Genomic DNA, 22,651 nt, shown 5'->3' with positions numbered 1-22,651 from the left:
AGTGGTTAGGAGAGTATCTGACATTAGAAGGTCTAGTTGGCAGAATGAGGTCCCTTTCTCTTCCTGGAACCTGTGAATATGTTATTTTACTTGGCAAAAGGAGCTTTGGAGATCAGATTAAGTTAAAGGGCTTGGGGTGGTGAGATTATCCTGGGTGAGGATGGTGGGCCCACTGTAATCACAGTAGTCCTTGAAAGAGTCAGGGAAGATGTGTGATAGAAGTGGAGGCCAGAGTGATGTGACTGGGGGCCGGGGAGTTTGGGCATCCTGTAGAACCTGGAGAAGGGAAAGAAATGGATGTTCCTGTAGAGCCTCCCAGAGGAATGCCTCCCAGTGAGACCGACTTTGGCCTTTTGACCTCCAAGACTATAAGAATAAATCTGTGTTGTTTTTAAGCCATTAAGTTTGTGGTGATTAGTTATAGAAGCAGTGGGAAACGAATACTTGTCTGCTGACTTTTCTGTTCGCACCGTAAATAAGATTTTCTTTGAACAACTCTATCTGGGGCCAAAGACAGTTTGCAGGCTGGTAGGCCAGGTGATGGTCACGTGCCCTGCTTATCTGATGGCCTGAAGTGACTGGGATTCTCTCTGTACACAGAACCTAGCCTGCGTAGCCTCTGCACATTTGCTGAATGTGTACAGAACACTTGAAGTTTGGAATAAAGTGTGGCAAAAATTGGGTGGTGGTCCCCAGTGTGGACCTGCCTATGGGATTCTCCGCAGTGTTCAGACCACCCCTTTCCTGCGTGTTGTTCGCAATGATTTTGGCTACCAGCATCTGGTTGTCTGTTATCGCATCTTGGGTCTTGTACTCCCGGTTTATGCGTTTGCTCCAAGGCATACGCGTCTTTGTGGACTCCTCTTATTTTCTTCTACCCCATAGATTTGTCAGTTCAGGTCTGGAATATTCTAGTGACTTTAGAAGCTGCTTTTTCTGTGAGTAAGAAGATCTCACTCTAAGCACACTGCAGTTAGTCACTCCTGGAATTGGAGTCAGAGCCAGGAATGCCTTTCTGTAACAGTTCCAGAGATGGGTCTGGCCCTTGAGCTGCTCCTAGAACAGCCTGTGATTTGGCCTTCAGGCCTCGACTAGCCCAGTAATGCATTTTGGGCTCATGAAATATTTGCATCATTTAAAAAATCTACAAAGTGAGTTATTTACTTTCTTATTTGACTCGTACAGAGAGGCCCTCGTACTGTTCTTGGATATAGTGCCACTGCCAGTTGTGTGAATCTGGAAAAGAAGGAGGAAAATGTGAAGCCAGTTTACAGGCCTAGAGGAATTTTGTTTCATTGCCGAGTTAAGTTGGATTAACATCGGCATTATATCCTTGGCATGAATCTGGCATGAAAGATATTAAGTTCTTAGAATCTGTACCCTGTTCCTCTCTAAATAAAATGTTGAAGAATTTTGGTACCTGTTTTGATATGCAGAAAGGGTGGCAGAGCTTCTCTTGGCAGAATGTTTGCATATTTGATAACCAGTTACTTAGGTCTCTACATGCAGAGGAATGTGAACATCTAGGTGCAGTTTGCCTCGTTGGAAAAAAAAAAGGCTAATTTAGAATCCACTATGGAGTGTGCAGTCTTGAATCTCAGACTTAATGAGTAAGAAAGATATATTTATTTGCCGTTTCATTCTTCTGAAGCCCAGAAGTGTAGAAGCTGCCACATCTCCTCAAGTGGCCCTGTTCGTGCTTTGCTCGGTGGTATGGGCAGTTGCTGGAGACCCTAGCCGCAGGCTTTATCACCAGAGTGGGGCCTGCCATTTCCCTGGTTGTGCCTCGTGCAGAAGGCAGCCTCAAAGTGTAGGAACGCTAGAGCAACCTGAACAGAGAGGCTTCCCATTCACCTCTTCTAACTGTCTGTATGCGTCTCAGAGTTCACAGTCCTCACTGAAAACTGTTAATGGGTGGATATTCTGGGGGGAAAAAAAAATGTTCTCACTTCTAAAATCAGCAAGGGTGAGCTGTAGCAATTTGGGCCAGCAACAGTCTGGAGGCTGTTCGAACCTGGATTGAAACTGTGGTCACATCTGTCCACGTGGTACACTACATCTCAAACCCACAAGGTCTCCAAAAGAACTCCTCATCTCCCACACAGCTCTTAACCCTGGGAAGGGTTCTGTTGCCTGTGCATTCTTCCGTTTGTCTGCGGATTGAAGACGTACAAGTTCTAGTCTGGGGGACTCTGAAGGGGCAGGTTCATTTGAAAGAGCACAGATCGCATGAATTCTTTACGTTTGCTGTGCTTGTTTGTACCTTCAAGGTACTTCATTCTCAGTGCTCCGGAATTAGTTGGCTGGAGAGGACCGGGGCATGGAGCCCTGTGTATGCAAATTTTCCCGTTAATTACAAATCTTTATTCGCACCGTTCTGATAACTGGGTGAGATCCGGGCAAAGGAATAACACTCCGTCTTCTGAAAGTTGGCATGATGTGTTGGAAAGGACATTGGGAGAAGCTTGAGGGACTGGAGTTGATCCTTTGCCTGCAGAACTTATTACTAGCCGTCTGAAGCGGTCTGTGCCCTTGACCAAGTCACTGATCTATCTCTGAACTTAACCCTTTTGTAAAAGAAGGTGACACCAACGCCTGCCCTCCTGGCTGATTAAGGAGTCAGTGAAGTAGTATCTGTAAGTCCGTTAGCACAGAGCAGGCACTCGTCAGGGTATTCCCATCCAGCGGCCCCTCGCCACCTTCGCCCCAGTGGAGGAATGTGGCCAGCTTCTGTAACCTGAGCACTACAGACTGGTTGAGATTCACCTGCAGTGATACTGGAATGACGAAGCATCATCCTTCGCACAGAGCATCTTTGTGCTTGTTTGATGGACTGTACTAAATATGGTGAACCGTCTTAGGATTTTTGTGTTATGTTTGAGAGGCAGAAGATAGCTGTGGAATTATAAACTACATCGGAGAAGAAAATGAAAAGGGATGGAAATGTGATTAAATTTGTGATTCTTAAAAGGAATGGAGTTTGGTATGGTCAAATTTTTAAACAATAAAAATTTTGCGTAATGAACTCCAATAATAACAGAAGGAAGTCAACAGAAAAGAAGAACCATTTATTTTAAAATAAATTATTACTGTGACTGTAATACTTAGGACTTAATAAGAGAGAAAAGTGTGCTATTTACATAGGAAGAAATACATTAGCTGTGCAAATGAACCCAAATTTAATCTGCTATTGCAAACATTTTAAACTAAAATGAAATTAGGTACTATGAAATACTAAAAAACTGGTGCCTTTAAGTTTTAACTTTCTAAAGAGCATCCTGCCTTGGCCATAGGAAACATGGTCTTTGTTTTATTTTATTTTTTAAAGATTTTATTTGGCAGAGAGAGTACAAACAGGGGGAGTGGCAGGCAGAGGGAGAAAGAGAAGCAGACTCCTCACCCAGCAGGATGCCTGCGCAGGACTCTAGGATCATGACCTGAGATGAAGGCAGATGCTTAATCCACTGAGCTACCCAGGTACCCCAAAACATGGTCTTTAAAGTATGCCTCACCTGGTGATTTGGATAAAACACTGCAGGAAACAGCTCCAGAGGGGAAAAGTATGACTTATGCCAGTGTTTATATCTTATATGAATATTATATATAAAATGTGTTTATAAGTAAATATACATTAACAAAATGGAAAAACATGAAGTGATTCAAAATGATAAACCAACACACCAGTAATATCTGGACATAAATGCATGAAATGCAGAAGGAAAATCCTGTTGCGGTCCCTGTTTCAGGGGTATAAGGAAGCACAAGACTGTTGGTTGTTGCCTCAGGGACTTGTCAGGATACTGTAGGGTAGGAAAACAGATGACACTGAGTAAGTTGTGACTAAAGAAGGTAGTTTCCGGTAGTCAGTACTATGAAGAAAAATAAAGCTGCCATAGGATAGAGAGGGATTTAGGGCTGGGGGGAAGGATGGTAGGGAGGAGGACTGAATGGGCTGAGCCATCAGGGTTATGAAGGAGGCAGCCCAGTGGGGGTGGGGAGGGAGTGTTACAGGCGGAGGGAGCAGCTTAAGGGTGTCAGAATAATTAGATGTTTGTTTGGATTACAGTAGAAACTAAGTTACTTTGGAATGGTCTAAATAGCTAGGTTCTATGGTTTAAAAATTTTTATTTTTAGGGGCGCCTGGGTGGCTCAGTGGGTTAAAGCCTCTGCCTTCGGTTCAGGTCATGGTCTCAGGGTCCTGGGATCAAGCCCCACATTGGGCTCTCTGCTCAGCGGGGAGCCTGCTTCCCTCTCTCCTTCTGCCTGCCTCTCTGCCTACTTGTGATCTCTCTCTTTCTCTCACTCTCTCTCTCTGTCAAATAAATAAATAAAATCTTTTAAAAAATTATTTTTAGTTATGAGATTATGGCAAAAATACAGAGATATAAAAAACAAATCTACATTGTAAACAAGAACCATAAAGCAAATATTTACAGACTCACCACTCGTTTATGAACTAAAATACCTTTAATTCCTTTGTCATTTTCTGTGTGTCTTGCTGTCCTTGGTCCCCAGTGGTAGGTACTGTATGACTTTTGAGGTCATGACTCACTTGCTTTTCTATAATTTCGTGACCTGTGTATGAAATTCAAAATACAGTGTAGCTTGTTTTGAACTTTATATGAAGCCATACTGTGTGTATTTTTGTGTGTGACTTCTTTCTGTCCAAGTTTTGAGAGTCATCTGTGTTGACATGTGAATTTATAGTTGTTTTTACCCTATAGTATATGGGTGTAATGTAATTTTCAGTTCTATGCTTGATTGGTATTTGCTTTTTCCAGTGTTTGGCTATTATTGTGATTGTTCTGTTACAGATTTTTTGGTATATGTCTACAAGTGCCCATGTGTTAAGAATTTATCTTGGAAATTACTTAGAAGGATAATTTCTGGGTTGTAGGATATCATCAAATTTACTAGAAAATGTCAAAGTACTTAAATAGTAAGTATTCCAATTTTTACTTTCTTTTTTTAAAAAAGATTTTATTTATTTATGTGAAAGAGAGAGAGAGAGATAGACAGACAGCAAGAGCAGGAACACAAGCAGAGAGGTTGGGAGAGGGAGAAGCAGGCTTCCTGCTGAGCAGGGAGACTGGGGCTTGATTCCAGGACCCTGGGGTCATGACCTGGCCAGATGCAGATGCTTAACGACTGAGCCACCCAGGTGCCCCCCAATTTTTACTCTAAACCAGCAATATGTAAGTATTTCTATTGTCCCACATAAAGGATTACTCTAACACCTGGGCTTGCCAGACTAATTTTTGCCAGTCTGGCGAGTGTTAGTGAGGTATTGAGATTTTCATTTTTACTTATTGCCGCTAATGAATTTGAGCACCTTTTCATGTGGTTATAGGCCATTTAGATTTCTTTCAGTTCCTTTTGTGAAGGGCCTATTCAAGTGTTTTGTTCAATTTTTTATTGGAATTTCTGCCTCATTGATTTATAGCTGTTATTTATGCCTCCTGAGTATGTGCTTATCTTCACTCTTTTTATGTCTTAAAAATTTTTAAAGCTTAACACAAATTCCATTAATCTTTCTATGTTATCTATGGCTTTGTAACAAATCATTCCCAAACCTAGTGACTTAAAGAGCAGCCTTTTATTTATTTCGGTCTGGACTTGGCTTGTCTGGATGAGTTCCTGCATAGAGGGCAGGAAAGCTCTGCTTCTGCGGGCTGGCCATCCGACCACTGGGACAGTAAGTGGGGGACTGGGCCAGAGGTCTGATGAATCAGTGGGCTAGCTTGGGCATGTTGACATGGAAAGCAGAGGGTTCCAAGAGAGTTGAGCAGAGGTGTACAAAGTTTCCCGAGATGGAGGCTTTTAATTAGCACAGTGTCACTTCCACTACACCCTGTGGGCCATTAAGACCAGCCTAGATTCAAGGGGTGGGAAGAGAGACTCCCCCAATTGCTGTAGGGGTGGCAGAGTCACATCAAAAAGAGCAGTGTCTACGTGGAGGGGTGGAGAATTGTCTCCATGCTTGTAGTCCATCACAATTTACCTTACGGTGTGTGCTTTTTTCCCATATGCCAAGGGTAAGAAATTATAATCCTATATTATCCTCTTAAAATGTTGTGATTTAGCCTTTCACATTTATTTCTTCCAGTCTCTATTTTAATGAGAGAAAGGATTTGAGCAGAGCAAGCAAAACATGAATTAGGTAGAGGGAGAAAGAAGTTTCAAAAAGCATGATAGCGAGGGGGTGTTGATAATAGACGAGGTGATGCATGTGTGTGTGGGCAGGGGGTCATTGTGCCTTCTGCCCAATTTTGCTAGGAATTTAAAATTGTTGTAAAAAATATAGTCTTCTGGAACACCCGGGTGGCTCAGTCAATTGAGCATCTGCCTTGGGCTCGGGTCATGATCCCAGAGTCCTGGGATCCAGTCCCACGTTGGGCTTCCTGTGTAGCAGAGAGCTTGCTTCTCCCTCTGCCTGTTTTGCCTGCTGCTCCCCCTGCCTATGCTCTCTCTGACAAATAAATGAATAAAATCTTAAAAAAACAATACAGTTCTTTAAGAAAAACATTAAGAAACAAAACCAAGCCATGACAGTAGCTGAAAGAGCTGATGGACATGACTAGAAAGTTGGAGAAGTGAGAGAAAGCAGCTACAGCTGAGGGGTCACTGGAGTCACTGGGGGAGCCTTTGTACTTAATGATTGGATGTAAAGAGTTGGTAAAAGAAAAAAAAATCAGCATTTTCTAATGTAAAAATAAGAATTTTTTGCTTTTGTTCCTTATTTAGTCAATGACTAAAATAAAAAAGAAAATTGCTTCTACTATCTCATTAAAATAGTCCTCAGTGTTTTACATTCTTAGCTTCCCTTTCTTGTCAATATTTATTATTTGCATGAGTACTCTGACCAGCAGTTATGGATTGCATTTTATTTTTTTCAACTTTTCAATTTTCTTGACATGAAACTTCAACACAATCTGTTGATATTCACAGTATTGAGACAGGAAGTGTAAGGAGTTCAGGAGTCACTGAGCAGCTTCTTAGAAAGTGCTTTAGACCAGTGGCAGGATTGTATCCTGGGCAGGGTATGGCTTTGTGCAAATAGCGCCTGAATAGAATCAAGCCTTTGCTATTGTAGTAACTGTGTAACTTTGTGTAAATTATTTAACATCTCTGAGCTTTTGCACCCCGTTGTAAAATGAAGATAATCTTTATTTTGTATATGAGTATTGAATGAGATAAAATTACCTAACATGATCTATGGCCCATAAAATAAATGTTTACCCTATTTTAGAAATAGTCTTCCATTTTTAAGGTTTTTTTTTTTCTTTGTATGTACTTCCTATTAATTTTTTTTTTGAGGAATAGTTGTGTTAGTATCAATATAGTGATTCAATATTTATATACATTATGATGTGATTGCCACAATAAGTCAGTTACCATCTGTCACCATGCAAAGTTATTATAGTATTATTAACTATATTCCTTATGGTATACTTTACACCACTGGTTGTTATTTATTTTATAATTGGAAGATGACACCTCTTAGTTCCCTTCCCTATTTCATCCATCCTCCCCAATCCCCTCCCTTCAAGTGTCTGTTAGTTTGTTCTCTGTATCTGAATCCTCTTCTGTTTTGCTTTTTGTTTGATTTGTACTTTTATTCCACATATAAATGAAATAGTGTGATATGTCTTTCTCGGACTTATTTCACTTAACATAATGCCCTCTAGTTCCCTCTGTGTTGTCCCAAATGGCAAGATTTCATTCCTTTTTATGGCTAAGTAACATTCCATTGTATATATAAACCACATCTTCATCTACTCATCTATTGATGGACATTAAGGTTGCTTCTGTGTCTTGGCTATGGTTAATGAAACTGCAGTGTCATTTTATACTATTTTCTATTCATCTCCAGCTTAAAAAACGAGAACCTACAGATCTTTTGCAGAATAAATTCTTCCTACCATTTAAGCTTGGCCTTTAGTTACCTCCATGCTGCTGTCTTCTGTGAAAACTCTTTGATCCTCCTGGGTTTCTCTGGCTGGAGTTTGCCAGTCAGTTAAGGGCATCTGACTGGCTGACTTTGAGCTTTGATACTTTTATATTTGAAACCTTGGCATCCAGCCAGTTCTCATACAGCCCTGGGAGAAACCGTCAGGTGTGTGTGTTCCTAATCATAGCGTGAACTTCTGAATTGGGCAAGTTGTGACCTGAGTGCGCAGCAATAGGGAAAGAGCTTTGGGAAATGGGAACAATGTGGAGCAGTCACATCTCTGAGGAGGAAGAGGGTGGGGGAGGGAGTAAACATTTCTTCAGCACCTGTTCTGTGCTAGAGTCCAGAAGCAAAGACAGAAGCATCCCAGAGCGTGCCAGATTGAGGGCAATGGGCCCCTTGGCAAAAGAGTTAGGTTGTGCCTCCTCATAGATTGGGTGGAGAGCTCTACAGCTCTGGTGATCTTAGGAGGAATACATTTCTTCTAAATCTGGACTTAAAGCTCAGGTAACCATAAACTTTTTCTTTCTAGGTCTTTCAGCAGCCCAGCGGAAGTTTGCACATTCACTCAGAGACTTTAAATTTGAATTTATTGGTGATGCAGAGACAGATGATGAACGCTGCATAGGTATGTAAAGGTGAGGTTTATGGTTTGCCTTCCTTTGCTTTGGCCACCAAATAATCATGACTTTCTTTTTGTAGATGCTTCCTTACGTGAATTTTCTAATTTTTTGAAGAATCTGGAAGAGCAGAGAGAAATTATGGTAAGTTGTGGGATATAAATTAGTAAATTCAACTTTAAGCAGGGAAAATCTGGGTTTAGAAGCTGGTTCTGGTAGAAGTTTTTTAAGATTTTATTTATTTATTTGAGAGAGTGAGCAGGGGGAGGAACAGAAGGGGAAACAGAACTCCCTGCAGAGTTTGGAGCCTGACTATGACAGTTTGGGGCTCTGTCCCAGGACCCTGAAATCATGATCTGAGCTAAAATCAGAAGTCAGATGTTTAACCAACTGAGCCACCCAGGTGTCCCTCTGGTAGAAGTTTTGATGCATTTATCTCCAGATGAAGTAACACTTAATAGTGGAAAGAGCCCTGGATGACAATTCAGGAGCCTGGATTTCTAGTTTCACAGTGGTGCTGACTGCAGTAAGGTCTTAGACAAGTTGTGGGACTTCTAGAACAAGGCCGTTTCTTTATCCATGAAATAGTGGTTTGGACTATAGCAGTGCTTTCTAGATTTCTGTTAGCAGTGGAGCCCTTTTGTTGAAATTGAGTGTCAGGCAGAACATTCATGTACCCAGAAGATGAAGGCAGAAAAGCTTATGTAGAGACAGAAGGACAGCAGAGCAATGTTGGAGCCTGACTCGTAGTTTTGCAGATTTTTATGTTGTGTGATGGAGGAGACTTTGGGCCGGGTAGTCTTCAGAATCCCACTTTGCCTTGAGATTTGTGGTCATGGTAGTTCATCATACTAGCTCTCCCCACATGCCTGATGCTATGCTGAGTGCACTGAGGGGGTGATTTCATTTAACAAACACTCAGCAACGGATTTGGAGGGTATTGAATCATATTTTCTCACCATTCTTTTTTTTTTTTTAAAGATTTTATTTATTTGACAGAGATCACAAGTAGGCAGAGAGGCAGGCAGAGAGAGAGGAGGAAGCAGGCTCCCCGCTGAGCTGAGAGCCCGATGCAGGGCTTGATCCTAGGACCCAGGAATCATGACCTGAGCCAAAAGCAGAGGCTTTAACCCACTGAGCCACACAGGCGCCCCTTTTCTCACCATTCTTAAAAACATCCCTCCTAATACTCAATATTCAATATTCAATAAAGATTCATAGTCGAATTGCCCCCAGATTATTATATACTATCTATTCTCACCGGTGTTTAGATTTTAAAAAGTGACAACTATTTTTTCTGTGTCCTTGAGAATGAGTACTAGCTAGAATTATGTTCAAGTGTAAGTGTATGAGTAGGTTCAGATGTGGTTGTAATAATAATACTGATTGTGATAGCCTAGATAGCCTTCACTCTGACTGGTACTGGCTTAAGCTGCGACTTTAGTGTCATCTAATCCTCGAGTAAACCCTGTGATGTAGATTCTGTTATTGCCCCTGTTTTGCCATTGAGGAAACTGAAGGGTCGTGCCTTGCCCGAGATCACACGGCAGCTGAGGCGTAGAGACAGGCACTCTGAACCATCCGCCATTTTGGCCAGCTTTCTAGTTGTTACAGTAATTAATCTTGCCGGGGGTGGTGGTGGTGGGATTTACATCTGGTTGAGTGGCAGGAGAGGAAGAAGTGGGAGAGTATTGGTTTTTTTATTTAAAAATGATGGGGTGGGGCACCTGGGTGGTTTAGTGGGTTAGGCCTCTGCCTTAAGCTCAGGTCATGATCTCAGGGTCCTGGGATCGAGCCTGGCATCGGGCTCTCAGCTCAGCGGGGAGATTGCTTTCTCCTCACTCTTGGCCTACTTGTGATCTCGGTCTGTCAAATAAATAAAATCTTAAAAAAAAAAAGTGATGGGGACATATGGCCTCTAAAAGCCCTAGTACAATTTGCACTGTACCTTACTTCCTGACGTAATGTCCATGTATGGTAAATATTGTAGAGGGCAGACGAAGGTACTGTGGTCCTGTTAGGTTTTTTGGGCACAAACTGACCTATTAAGTGATTATTTGTGTGATCCCAAGTCATTGATTTTTAGCAGTTTAGGAAAGTCTACATGTGATAGTGAATAAAAATTGTGCTGTGACATTACTTGTCTACAACACAAAGTGGATGTGGGTGTGGTCTTAGTTTATGTATATAGGTATCGGCTTTTTTGTTCTCAGCCCTCCTTGATACTTAATTGTACTTCTGGGATCCTCAGCATTCTGCACATGCACATTTGATCTGCTTCTGTGTTCCAGTTACTGTTTAGAATCTGAGCACACAGAGGCAAACTGATGAGCAAGGTCCCTCATGGAAGTTGCATCCTGGGAAGGGGAGGTGATAAATAAGCATATAATATAGGTCAGGCAGTGGTAAGTCCTACAGAACAAAATAATGTAGGGTTAGTAGTTAGAGTCAGAGAGTGGGGCGGGGTGCTCTTTTATCTGGGGTGGTGAGGGGAGGCCTTTACTGCCGAGAACTGTGAGAGGCGTCCTGGCATTAAAGGGAAGAGGGTTCTGGGAAGACTGGTGCCAGATTTTAGCTCCACTGAAATACTGTGTGACTACTTCCTGTCTTGATGTTCTGTTTTTGTCTCATGTTCCTTGAGATGAACGTGGTCTTAGCTCCAGGCTATCTGATCTCTATCAGACAAGCATGGTTCTCAGAGCTATTCATAGCTGGCATCTTGACTTAGTCTTCACCTATGATGGGGGGTGATAGGGTCTCTTAGATAGGGTGAGCATGGTGGGGCTGGGTTTCCAGTACAGGGTGGAAGTAGGAATAGGATGTTGTCTGCACAAGGTCATGAACCTCAGGGAGGGATGGGACAGTATATTACCACCCATTTGGGGGAACAGCAACTCTTGCTGCTTAGCCTGAAACTCTTCAAAGCCAGAAAGCAGTTTGGGGTGTGGGGGTAGGAGGGAGAAGCTATGACCAACCATAGAATTAAGACACCTAATGCCTTTTCCTTTCTTTTTTTCTTAAGCTTTTCAGTGTGGAAAATTTTGAGCATGCATGAAAAGTAGAGAGAAAAATATAATTAAACTATGTGTGCTCAGTATTCAGCTTCAGTTGGTTGCCACACAACCAATCTTATTTCTCCCATATGTCTTACTCCCTGTCCCAGTGAGTTTGACAGAAATCCCATTATCCTGTCGTTTCATCCATAAATACTCTACTACAGAGCTCTGAAAGGTAGTTCTCCTTTTGCTCCATCGTATCCTCAACACACTTAAAGACAAGCAGTTAATTTCTTAATATTACAGAATTAGGCTGTATTCAGATTTTTCTGATACCCATTTACATCTGCCTTTAGCAGTTGGTTTGTTTGAATCTGCCTCCAAACACATTGCATTTGATTGATAAGTTTCTTTATTTTTCAAAGAGTTTATTAATTTGAGAGAGAGAGACAGAAAAGAACGAGTGGGGAGGGGGGAATGGCAGAGGGAGAGGAAGAAGCAGGCTCCCCACTGAGCAGGGATCCAAACGCTGGCTGGATCCCAGGACTCTGAGATCATGACCAGAGCCAACGGCAGATGCTTAACTGACTGAGCCACCCAGGTGCCTCTTGATTGATAAGTTTCTAAGTCTCTCTTAATCTGTAAGTTTTTCTTTCTCCTTTTTTCCTTTGAAAAGGAGTCCTGATATTTTTTAATTCACTTTAAAAATACCTTTAAAATAGTACTACTTCCTAAGTTATGGGTTAATAACAAAATAGTAAAAGCAAAAGAGTTTGATATTTAACCCATATTGCTGTTCTTTTGGTGTTTCTGTTTAATCTTGATCATCAGGTGTCACTTTTTCTAACCAAGAAAATTGCATCAAGTCATGGCTACCTTTGTTTTGTTTTAAATAGCTTTGAACACTTAGTAAAGAAAACTTGATGGTTTATTAGACACTAGCCTTAAACTTTGAATAAGATAAGATACCTCTGTCAGGAAGTGTTCAGTGTGGCTTTGGAGATTAGCTGGTAAAAGTGAATTAAAATCTTGGGACGCCTGAGTGGCTCAGTTGGTTAAGTGGCTGCCTTCGGCTCAGGTCATGATCCCAGCGTCCTGGGATCGAGTCCCACATCGGGATCCTTGCTCTGCAGGGAGCCTGCTTCTCCCTCTGACTCTGCCTGCCACTCTGTCTGCCTGTGCTTGCTCTCGCTTCTCTCTATGACAAATAAATAAATAAAATCTTTAAAAAAAAGTAAATAAATTCTTCCACTAAGGGGCACCTGGGTGGTTCAGTTAGTTAAGCATCCAATGTACTCTTGGTTTCTGCCCAGATCCTGATCTCAGGGTCATGAGATTGAGACTGCATTAGGCTCTGCACTCCCATGCTCTCTCTCTCTTAAATACATCTTTTTAAAATCATGTATTTACTTATCCTCTTAAACCTTTAAAAAAAAAAAACCACCTCTATTCTACTATGTGTGATAACACAGGTATAGATGGGGTTGCATGAAGTGGAGAAGAGCTAAGTCTGTGCTTGTTAGGAAGGACTTTGTAGAAGAACTTGTGTTTGAGCTGGAGTTTGTGGAGCAGAGACAACAGAGGAGGGCCTTCATGTGGTTTAAGAAGTTCATACCTCCCCAAATTGTGACAAAGAGATGAGGAAGGTCTTTAAGTAGTTAAATGGGAGCCAGTGTATTGTGAGAACTTTTAAAAAACTATTGTTTTGCTTAAAATTACTACACATAGGGGTGCCTGGGTGGCTCAGTTGGTTGGGCATCTGACCCTCGATCTCAGCTCAGTTCTTGATCTTAAGGGTCATGAGTTCAAGCCCCACACTGGGTTCCATGCTGGGTGTGGTGGCTACTTAAAAAAAATGGATACAGAGTACTATGGTTATCAGTTCTATCATTACAGTACCTCACTTTCATCTTTTATGTGACATAATGAAAATCTACATTAAACACATGTTAAAGTTATTTCACACCAGCATTACAGAGCCACATATTAAAAAAGGAATGCAAAATGACAGCTGTAAAATAGAGGTAGAAATATTCTAAAATTGGTTCCAAGATTTAACAAAATCTTAGTGGTCACTTATTCTTTAAAAGCAATCAGGGGCACCTGGGTGGTTCAGTTGGCTAAGTGTTCGATTCTTGACCTCAGCTCGGGTCTTGGTCTTGGGTTGTGAGTTCAGACCCCACCTTGGGTTCCATGCTGAGCATGGAGCCTACTTTAAAACAAAAACAGGTAGTATTTTCTGAAGTCACAAATTAAATGATGTTGTGCCATAATAATTAGATATTCATAATTAAGACTGAGTCATTGAAATGTGAAAAAATATTTTAAATCTAGTGTTTTAGAAGGCAAAGGCCAATGTCAGAAAACTTTATAAAGCTTTCCATTTCTTAAATAAATGTTAAAATAGGATGCTTGGCTTTAGGAATAAAGTCATCAGGGGCACCTGGGTGGCTCAGTGGGTTAAAGCCTCTGCCTTCGGCTCGGGTCATGATCTCAGGGTCCTGGGATCAAGCCCCACATCAGACTCTTTGCTCTGTGGGGAGCCTGCTTCCTCCCTCTCTCTCTGCCTGCCTCTCTGACTACTTGTGATCTGTCAAATAAATAAATAAAATATTAAAAAAAAAAAGGAATAAAGTCATCAGACTAGAAGCTCAACAATAAGAAACAAGTTCTTCTTTGTTGATTTTGAGCCCCCCCCCAAACGTGTGACTGATCTGTATCCCTCAATAGGCTTAGATATAAATAGTTCAACAAATACCGTGTGTTTCCTACATACCAAACACTGTGCTAGGTGTTTTAAAGACAAGGGCATAGTTCCTACCTTCATGTGGTTAGCTGTCCATTGGGAGAGACTGCTCAAAGCATGCTATGTGGTAACAAGAGTTATCGGGGAATTCGGGGAAGGCATGTTGGGGACACCATTTCATACTTGAGTTGACAGGTAAACTGTAGTTATCCAAGTAAGAAAAGATAGAAGTGAAGCACTAGTTTCTTCCCTGTGAGGAAAACCAGTAGAATTTGGGAAACAGGGAGGCCTCTGTTTGCATATTTCCCACCAGTATCTGGCTCTGTGGCTATTAAAGCCAATTTTGTTGGGGAGGGAACTGGAAAGAAGGCCAGTCTGGAAGTCAGAGTGTTTCCCCCCAGCCCCTGCATGTAAGTCCAGTTTCTGTGAATGGATGTGTCATGCCTCTTAAAAGGCCAATATTGACTTTTTCAGGGTAGTGTTTTCAAGTGAGTAGTTTTTACTGATAATTTTCCTAGCCTTGACTGTGTAAGTAAGTAACCTGACTTGGGGAGCTTGGTACTATTTGTGGCCAGAATTGCTGAGCTCACTTCTGTGCGTGTTCTCCAAGGACAGTACTGTGTGTTTCACAGCCAGAATTCTGGAGATGTTCTCTCTGGCATGGCGGGACATGGCGTCCTTATCTGAGATGGGCAACTGTCCAAGAATTTAAGGACTTTGAAAATAGTGCCGCAGGCTGTGTGATGCTCTTCTAAAAGCACTTCGTGCTGTATTTACTTCTCTACATGGGTTCTTTGATCATAACTTTTTTGTTTCTGTCCTTTTCCTAAACATGTTTCTGAGGATTGAGGAAAATCAGGACAGTTGTGAAAGGCCCAGGGGTTGAGGAAATCTTTAGGGAAGAGGGGATGCCTGGAGAGAGAAAGCAGAGCTTGCCAGATGGTGCACAAAAGGCACTTGCCTCTCATCCCGAGGGGGCTGGGCGCCTGCTGGGCTGCCAAGCAGGGTGAAGTGCCAACAGCGTCTTACGCACCAACTGCATCCCCTTTCCTCTTTGAGCAAGATGACCCTGTTGCTGTTAGGAATTTTGGTATTACTTAATCTGTCTTTAGCGTTACTTACGAGTTCTTGAAGTGTGATAAGTATCTCAGGCATTACATGCCATTGGGAAGATTGTGTCTTTAGTTTTATCTTATTTTTGTAGTACATCTAATCTATTTTAAACAGTTCTCTTACGTACTCTTTAGGCTTTTGGGACCTCTTCCTCCTTTTCTTTTTTCTCTCTCCCATGTTTTTCTACACCACAGATTTCACTTTTGTGAGAAGTAGGGTAGGGGAACACTTTCTGGGTGATTATGTCCCCTTAAAGAAGGCTCTGGGCTGAAATGCACCGAAGGCTTTTGTTAATCGTTTAGGTGGTTCCAGGCAAGACACAACGGCAGCGGCGTGTTTCCTCAGCAGTTGCCTGCTTGTTTCACTCCCTTCTCATCGTTCTTTCATCGTTTCAAGTGTCTCACAGAGTGATGTGCTGAAGTGATTTCTGTATCTTTTAGGGTTTTTGATACAGATTTTTGCTCCAAACTTCTTATTTTCTTTTTTCAGAAATGTGTCACGATATTGTTAAAATAACATGTTGGTTAAGGGGCGCCTGGGTGGCTCAGTGGGTTAAGCCTCTGCCTTCAGCTCAGGTCAGATCCCAGGGTCCTGGGATCAAGCCCCGCATCGGGCTCTCTGCTCGGTGTGGAGCCTGCTTCTTCCTCTCTCTCTGCCTGCCTCTCTGCCTACTTGTGATCTCTCTCTGTCAAATAAATAAATAAAATCTTTAAAAAAAAATGTTGGTTAAAATGAGCTTTTTGGGAGAAATTTTCATGCTGTCCTTTCATCAGTATACTCTAGGGCAGTGGTTCCCAAGGCATGCTGGACATGCCAACTCCGGGGCCCCATCCTAGACCTACAGAATCCGGAACGCTGGGGTGCAGCCCCTCAGAGTGTGTTTCAAAAAGCCCTCCAGGTTATTGTGAAGCGTGCTTAAATTGGAACCACTGGCTCAGGGTGCCAGTGAAGTCTCCTCTGGCATTCCTAACCTTGGAGCTAGAGCAGTCTGAAAGTTAGAAACGCTGTAAATTGCTTTTTGATGACTTTCTCTTTACCAGGAGGTTAAACTAGACTTTAAAAACCTAAGCTTGGGGCACCTGGGTGGCTAAGTGGGTTGAGCCTTTGCCTTTGGCTCAGGTCATGGTCTCAGGGTCCTGGGATTGAGCCCTGCTTCGGGCTCTCTGCTCAGTGGGGAGCCTGCTTCCCCCTACCCCTCTGTCTGCCTCTCTTCCTACTTGTGACTTCTCTCTCTATCAAATACACAAATAAAATCTTTAAAAGAAACAAACAAACAAACCCCTCCCCCCAAGCCCCCTAAGCTTTCGTGTGTTGTTTCCAAAGAATTTTGAACTATATCTAGTTTAATTTCATAGAACAGGTTTCTGCTGTTAGGAATTTCAGTGTTACTTAATTTGTGTTTAGCATTACTTATGAGTTCTTGTAATGTAAGTACCTAAGGCATCATATGCCATTGGAAAAATTGTACCTTTAGTTTCATCTGATTAAAAATGTTATATTTTATGTGGTACATCAAACCTGTTTTAATCAATTCTTTTACAGTTAAAGTGACTTTTTTTTTTTTTTTTTGCATGAAGTTCTGATGGAAAGCATATTCAGATGAGGAAAAAATCCATCTTGAACTTATTTGTGAAAACTTTCTCAGTTTAGTTGAAAAGTTGTCAATGACCTAACTTTATGAATAATTTCACTTCTTGGAACTGACCCTTACAATTTGACAACATTATTATTATTATTATTATTATTATTATTATTATTTTCATATAAATCCCTTCTCCCCCACCCCCTCCTTGTAAACTCACTATAATTCAGTCAGATGCAGATGTCATTGTGAAACCTGTTTTCTAGGAAGATAGCTTTTGCCAGTTGGATTTTGATGAACCTAGAATCTTATAGAGGTTATAGTCTGAACTAACTCAAATCAGAATTCTAAAGTGAGTGAGGATATTTTAAGAGGATTGGGCTCCTTGGTGGACCCCTTTCCATGGAAGGCCTTGCTCATGACTCGGTGTCCTATCTTGGTGACTCAGAGTCATCTGTGGTTTCGAAGCCTTGTCGTCATCAGCTTCTACTTCCCTATTGAAACTTATGTTTCCTATATTTTATGTCCTTGGGCTCGCTCTCTGCTTCTGAGGAATCAGCTCTTCTGATAAACCAGTTACTACTGACATGAAAGAGCAAAGAGGACACAGGGACTCCCCCTCATCCCCCCTCCCCCCACCAACCTCACACACGCACCAACAACAGACACAGAATGTGACCAGCCCACTCATTTCATTGTCTTATGGAGAGGAGTGTGGTTCCATTAGTGGGAATTAAGTTCAGCTGAATCTATAGTTTCGTGAGAAACATATTTTTGTCAGATCCAGTTATGAAGTACTCAAAAGTATGGACTTGGCTCCTAAAACAAAGAGCTGTGAGAACACTTACGGAAACTTTTAATCTTTTTATTTACGGAAAGAAAAAGAAGGGAAACCAGAACTCAGTGAGATGGAGTGATTTGATCCACACCACTTCACAAAATGAGTTGGTGACAGTGATGAAAAGAGAATCTCCTATCCACTGGTAGCCCAAGGGCATTGTTCTTTGCCTTTAGCCCCTGGTAAGATTTACCAACCTTTTCTCCACCTTTAAACATGGTTGAAATGGAAATGTATCCTTATAGTTCCATCGGTGAGGCAGCAGTCTTGAAGAAATGTGAATTTTGTTATTTCTCCTCTCCTGTTTGGACATGTGTAAACCATCCTCTCTGCCAGTATTTCAATCAACAAACCACTTGGCCACTTAAGGAAGAGTTATGAATTCTGGTGGATGTTTGAAAACCTTTCGAGGCCTTTTAGTTAGGTCAAAGAAGTTCCAGCATCAGTAAATACCTAAGGAGTGGGTGTTCTCATCTTGGTAGAAGATCCTGGGACCTATACCATAGTGGAGCAGCCCTTAAAGAAGTAACATTTCTCCAGTATTCTTGATGGCACAGAGAAGAAAAAAATGTGTGAGCAAAACTTGCTACTGGTGACAGAGATGAAAAGTGATTCAGAAGAGCTGGAGTCTGAAGAAGTTTTAGAAATATCTTAGATATATTTTGATTTTTGTTTTTTTTTAATGTACGCATGAAAGGGACACATGATATAAATCTACCAAAGAGCTCTTTAAATAAATGTCAAGGTTCTGAGTATTCAATTTTAGTCAAGATTTCATTAGCAGTATTTTTTCCATGATAGTATATGAAAAGGAGAAAAGTATATGAAAAGCGTATTTCAAAATAGTATATGAAAAATACTGTCAATATTATTATTTTACTTTTTGAGAGAAAGTGCTCGTGAGTAGGGGGAGGTGCAGAGGGTAAAGGAGAGAAAGAATCTTAAGTAGGCTCCACGTCCAACCCAGAGCCTGACATGGGGCTCAATTTCACAACCTTGAGATCATGACTGGAGCCAAAATCAAGAGTTGGACACTTAACTGACTGAGTCACCCAGGTGCTGCTGGAGTGTCTTGTTTAGTGTCATATTGGATTGAATGAAATACAGAAATTCCTTGGTGATGGGGATTACGAGAGGCCCAAGGGTATACCAGGGGGCATGATAGTGTAGTGGAAGGAATATGGACTTTAGGGGCAATGGCAGATAGGCACCTCTCAGTTCTACCACTGCAGGGAGTCGAAGGGACCATTGGGCCCAGGGGCTAAATGATTCCATCACTGCATTAGAATGAAGGCCATGCCTCCCACAGGCTGCCCCCAGCCGGTGACCGAGACAGCAGGGGTACAAAAGCAGCTCATTCCTGGGGACCCTGGAGTCCTCTGACAGGAAGCCTTGGCTCAGTACTCCCCGATGACCTTGCTGAACTTTCCCTAGAACTGTCCTGCAGTCTAACCCGTGTCCCCGCAACCGTCTGACCTTTCTTCCCTCCCTGTCTCCTTCCCCGGGGTCAGACCTGCCTGCATCACTGTCTGACAGCTCTTCCAGCCTCCCCATGTTCTCTCACAGATGCTTCCCCTAATACATTTCTGACATTTTTCATCTGGTTGTGATGTCTGCTTCGTTGAGATGTGGTTTAATACAGAAACAGACGGTTTTGAATGGAGATGATGTGTAGAGGAGCCTCAGCACAGGTATTCATGGTTCCTATGGTCCCCATCAGCAGGGAGTGTTGAATTTCTGTGGAACTCTATTCTTCATGTTATCTAAATTTGTAGGCGAATCCTATCTCATTTGTATAATAAATATTTTTGAATGCCTGTTAGGAGCTGGGTGGTGTTCTAGCATTTGAGGATGCAGTGAGATGTTAGGTCCTTGTGGAGATGAGGCACTCAGCTGCTGACTGCTTAGTGGAGAAGGAGAGAGCCTTCCTGCCTCCCGCACTCCTTTTCTGTCTCGGCCACTCCGATAGCCCAGGCACAGAAGGGCTGATGATTAGTCTCTTTGCCATTGACCAAGGGTTTAGGCATTCTTTTCTGAACAGGTCTCTCCACCTTCCCCTCCTTCTCTCTGTCTTTCTCATATTTCCTTCATTCAATCATTTATGGCCTGATTTATGAGGTTCCATTAGGTGCTATGCCTCTGATTTATAGTTCACTTCAGAAATTAAAATATTCTCTGGAGGCCCCTGGGTGGCTCAGTCCATTAAGTGGCCACCTTCGTCTCAGGTCATGATCCTGGGGTCCTGGGATCAAGCCCTGCATCAGGCTCCCTATTCAGTGGGGAGTCTGGTTCTCCCACTCTGCTCCCTCTGCTTGTGCTCTCTCTCTCACTCTTTCTCTGTCAAATAAATGAAATCTTTTTTTTTTTTTAAGATTTTATTCATTTATTTGACAGAGATCACAAGTAGGTAGAGAGAGCAGGGAAAGCTGGCTCCCCACTGAGCAGAGAGCCCGATGCAGGGCTCGATCCCAGGACCCTAAGATCATGATCTGATCTGAAGGCAGACGTTTTAACCCACTGAGCCACCCGGGCATTCCTAAATAAAGTCTTAAAAAAAAAAAAAAAAGTCCTCTTATTTAAAGCTAAAAAATAAAAATTTTAATTCTCTTGTGATACTTTTGCAGCTTTCTGTCAGGCTCCTCTTTCCCTCACTTTTGTGGGATTTTATTGTTTCTCGGATTGTTCTGGCTGGGTATTTATTTAAAAAAAAAAGAAGAAGCTAGATCCTTATTGTCCCTCATGCACAGAGGGAAAGAAGATCAAGGTTAAATCTCTTATTTAATGTCCTTATTAGGTTAATTTATTCATAATATACCCAGTCTTTGAAAATTCTCAGTTTTTCTTAAGAATAATAAAAAAACTTTATTGTTAGAGTCTATTTGATTTAAATAATTGGAGTAAAATTGCAACCTTTAATGAATGGCTTTCAAAATTGATGCAGGGCTTCCTTTTTATTTTTCCTTTCAAATAAACACGAAGATATTTGTTTGTAGAAAAGAGACATTAAGAGAAGCTTAAGCTTTTGTGATGTAATGGCTTAGCTTTTTTGAGGGCAAGATTATGGCCAAATATTCAGGGAGTTAAGCCAGGGAAAAGAAATTGTCAGAACTTCAGCTCAAGTCTTCTGGTTTTGTTAGGCTCTGATTAGAGTTCAGGATTGAAAGTAGTCAAAAACTCTAGCAACTTTTTATTCTTGGACTTTCAGAAAGCAAAGATGTGGTGACTGATCTAGTGAAATTAGAATGTATATTTTATTAATTACAATTTCTAGCCTGTTACATGGGACTGCTGTGGCCTAGAAGAATCTGGCATTCAAGAAACTATTTCCCAATAATTGGTTCTTAATTTTCAGGTTTAAACTCTATAGAATTAATTTATTGCACGTCTATACCTATGTCCCAGTTAGACCTTCATATGTGGGTTTAAGATTCTCACCAAGTTGAGTTGGTAATTTGAGCTACCACTGCTCTAAAATTTAATTTTGTTTCCACCAGAAGGATTAGCTTAGCTTGAGCTGTGCTCATAAATAAAATAACATCCAGGGATTTGTTTGGAAGTTAAAATTGCTTCTAGTGTGGCATTCCCTTCCTTTTTTTTTTTTTTTTTTTTTTTAAACACTTAACTGTGTTAAGTAGGTAGAGCAACTGTTACTCTTTTTTTAAAGTTGAGAATATTCAGGTAACAAAAGAGAATTGCTTTCTTCTCTGGTTTAAAACCAGAACTGGTGATTAGGACCAAGCCCACATGAGAGAATATTGGCCTCTTGTCACTGTGACAAGGCTCTCATAGAACGACCAATTAAATGTTTCCATTTCTTCTTAGCATCAGAGTCTTTTGCCTTCTTTCTCTTATTATTTTAGCTACTAGAAAAATAGGAGGGCTTTATTGTGCATTTTAATTTTTCTATTAGGACCCAAGTCTAGGTTGATGGAGGAAGGCTCAGTCCAGGGAGAGACTGGCTAGATGGAGAAAAAGAGAGATTGCAAAGGATGAGTGTGGATGGGAAGTAATCTAATTCATCAAAAACGATCTGGCTTAATCAGGTTAAAAAAATTATTTAAGAATTGAAGTGATAGTGCTGCATTTTGACAGTTGTTGAAAGGTCTGCAATTTAAACAATGCCAATGCTCTGTTAGTCTAGATTCTCAGTTGCAAGGTCTAAGTCTTCTGAACAGAATGGGAATTTAAAGAATACTTGGTAGTGCACATGGGTGGCTCAGTCAGTTAAGCGTCTGCCTTCAGCTCAGATCATGATCCCAGGGTCCTGGGATTGGGCCCCGCATCCGGTGCCCTGCTCCTCAGAGAGCCTGCCTTCCTTCTGCCTGCCTCTCTCTCTATCTCTCTCTCATGAATAAATAAATAAAATCTTAAAGAATCATGCGTGGTAGCTTGCAGGATCTTTATCTGGTTCTGGGAACCAGGAATGATGGCCGGAGTTGCACTTGTAGAACCCAGTTTGGAGAAGAACGTCAGTACTGTTTGCTGCAGGGTGTGCACAACATGGCATGTCCCAACAGCACCGCTGCCCTTGCTGGTGATTGTGGAGCAGCTCCTTCTGGAAAGGATGGCGCTGCCACCCACCAGAATCTCTGGTCACTAGTTTCTTGAAGTTCTAGCTTCCAAATCCAAGTCTGGGGTGGGAGCATCTCATTAGTGGAACTCTGGCCAGGTCCCACGACCTCACTACCAGGTGGCTGGGAAAACAAGAGTCTGTCATTTTCAGCTTTTATAGTGGAAGGTGGACTGTTCCTCATTTGGTAGAATTCTCAAACATAGGAAGGTGTTTTAAGTGTTGTGTATCCCAA

The 22,651-nt window shown here is 41.7% G+C and overlaps 1 protein-coding gene across 2 annotated transcripts in view; it reads left to right on the top strand.

Moving 5' to 3' along the window:
- ARHGAP10 (Rho GTPase activating protein 10) overlaps nt 1-22,651 on the top strand; it is a 318,466-nt gene that overhangs the window by 71,296 nt on the left and 224,519 nt on the right. For both annotated transcript variants that reach the window (XM_059175791.1, XM_059175783.1), the window contains exons 2-3: nt 8,484-8,579; nt 8,654-8,715. In XM_059175791.1, the coding sequence (XP_059031774.1) occupies nt 8,484-8,579; nt 8,654-8,715 (158 nt within the window). The remainder of the gene's footprint in view (nt 1-8,483; nt 8,580-8,653; nt 8,716-22,651) is intronic.

This window comes from Mustela lutreola, chromosome 1 (genome assembly GCF_030435805.1).
Source record: "Mustela lutreola isolate mMusLut2 chromosome 1, mMusLut2.pri, whole genome shotgun sequence".
Lineage (NCBI taxonomy): Eukaryota > Metazoa > Chordata > Mammalia > Carnivora > Mustelidae > Mustela > Mustela lutreola.
This window is presented reverse-complemented; position numbering and strand designations above follow the sequence as displayed.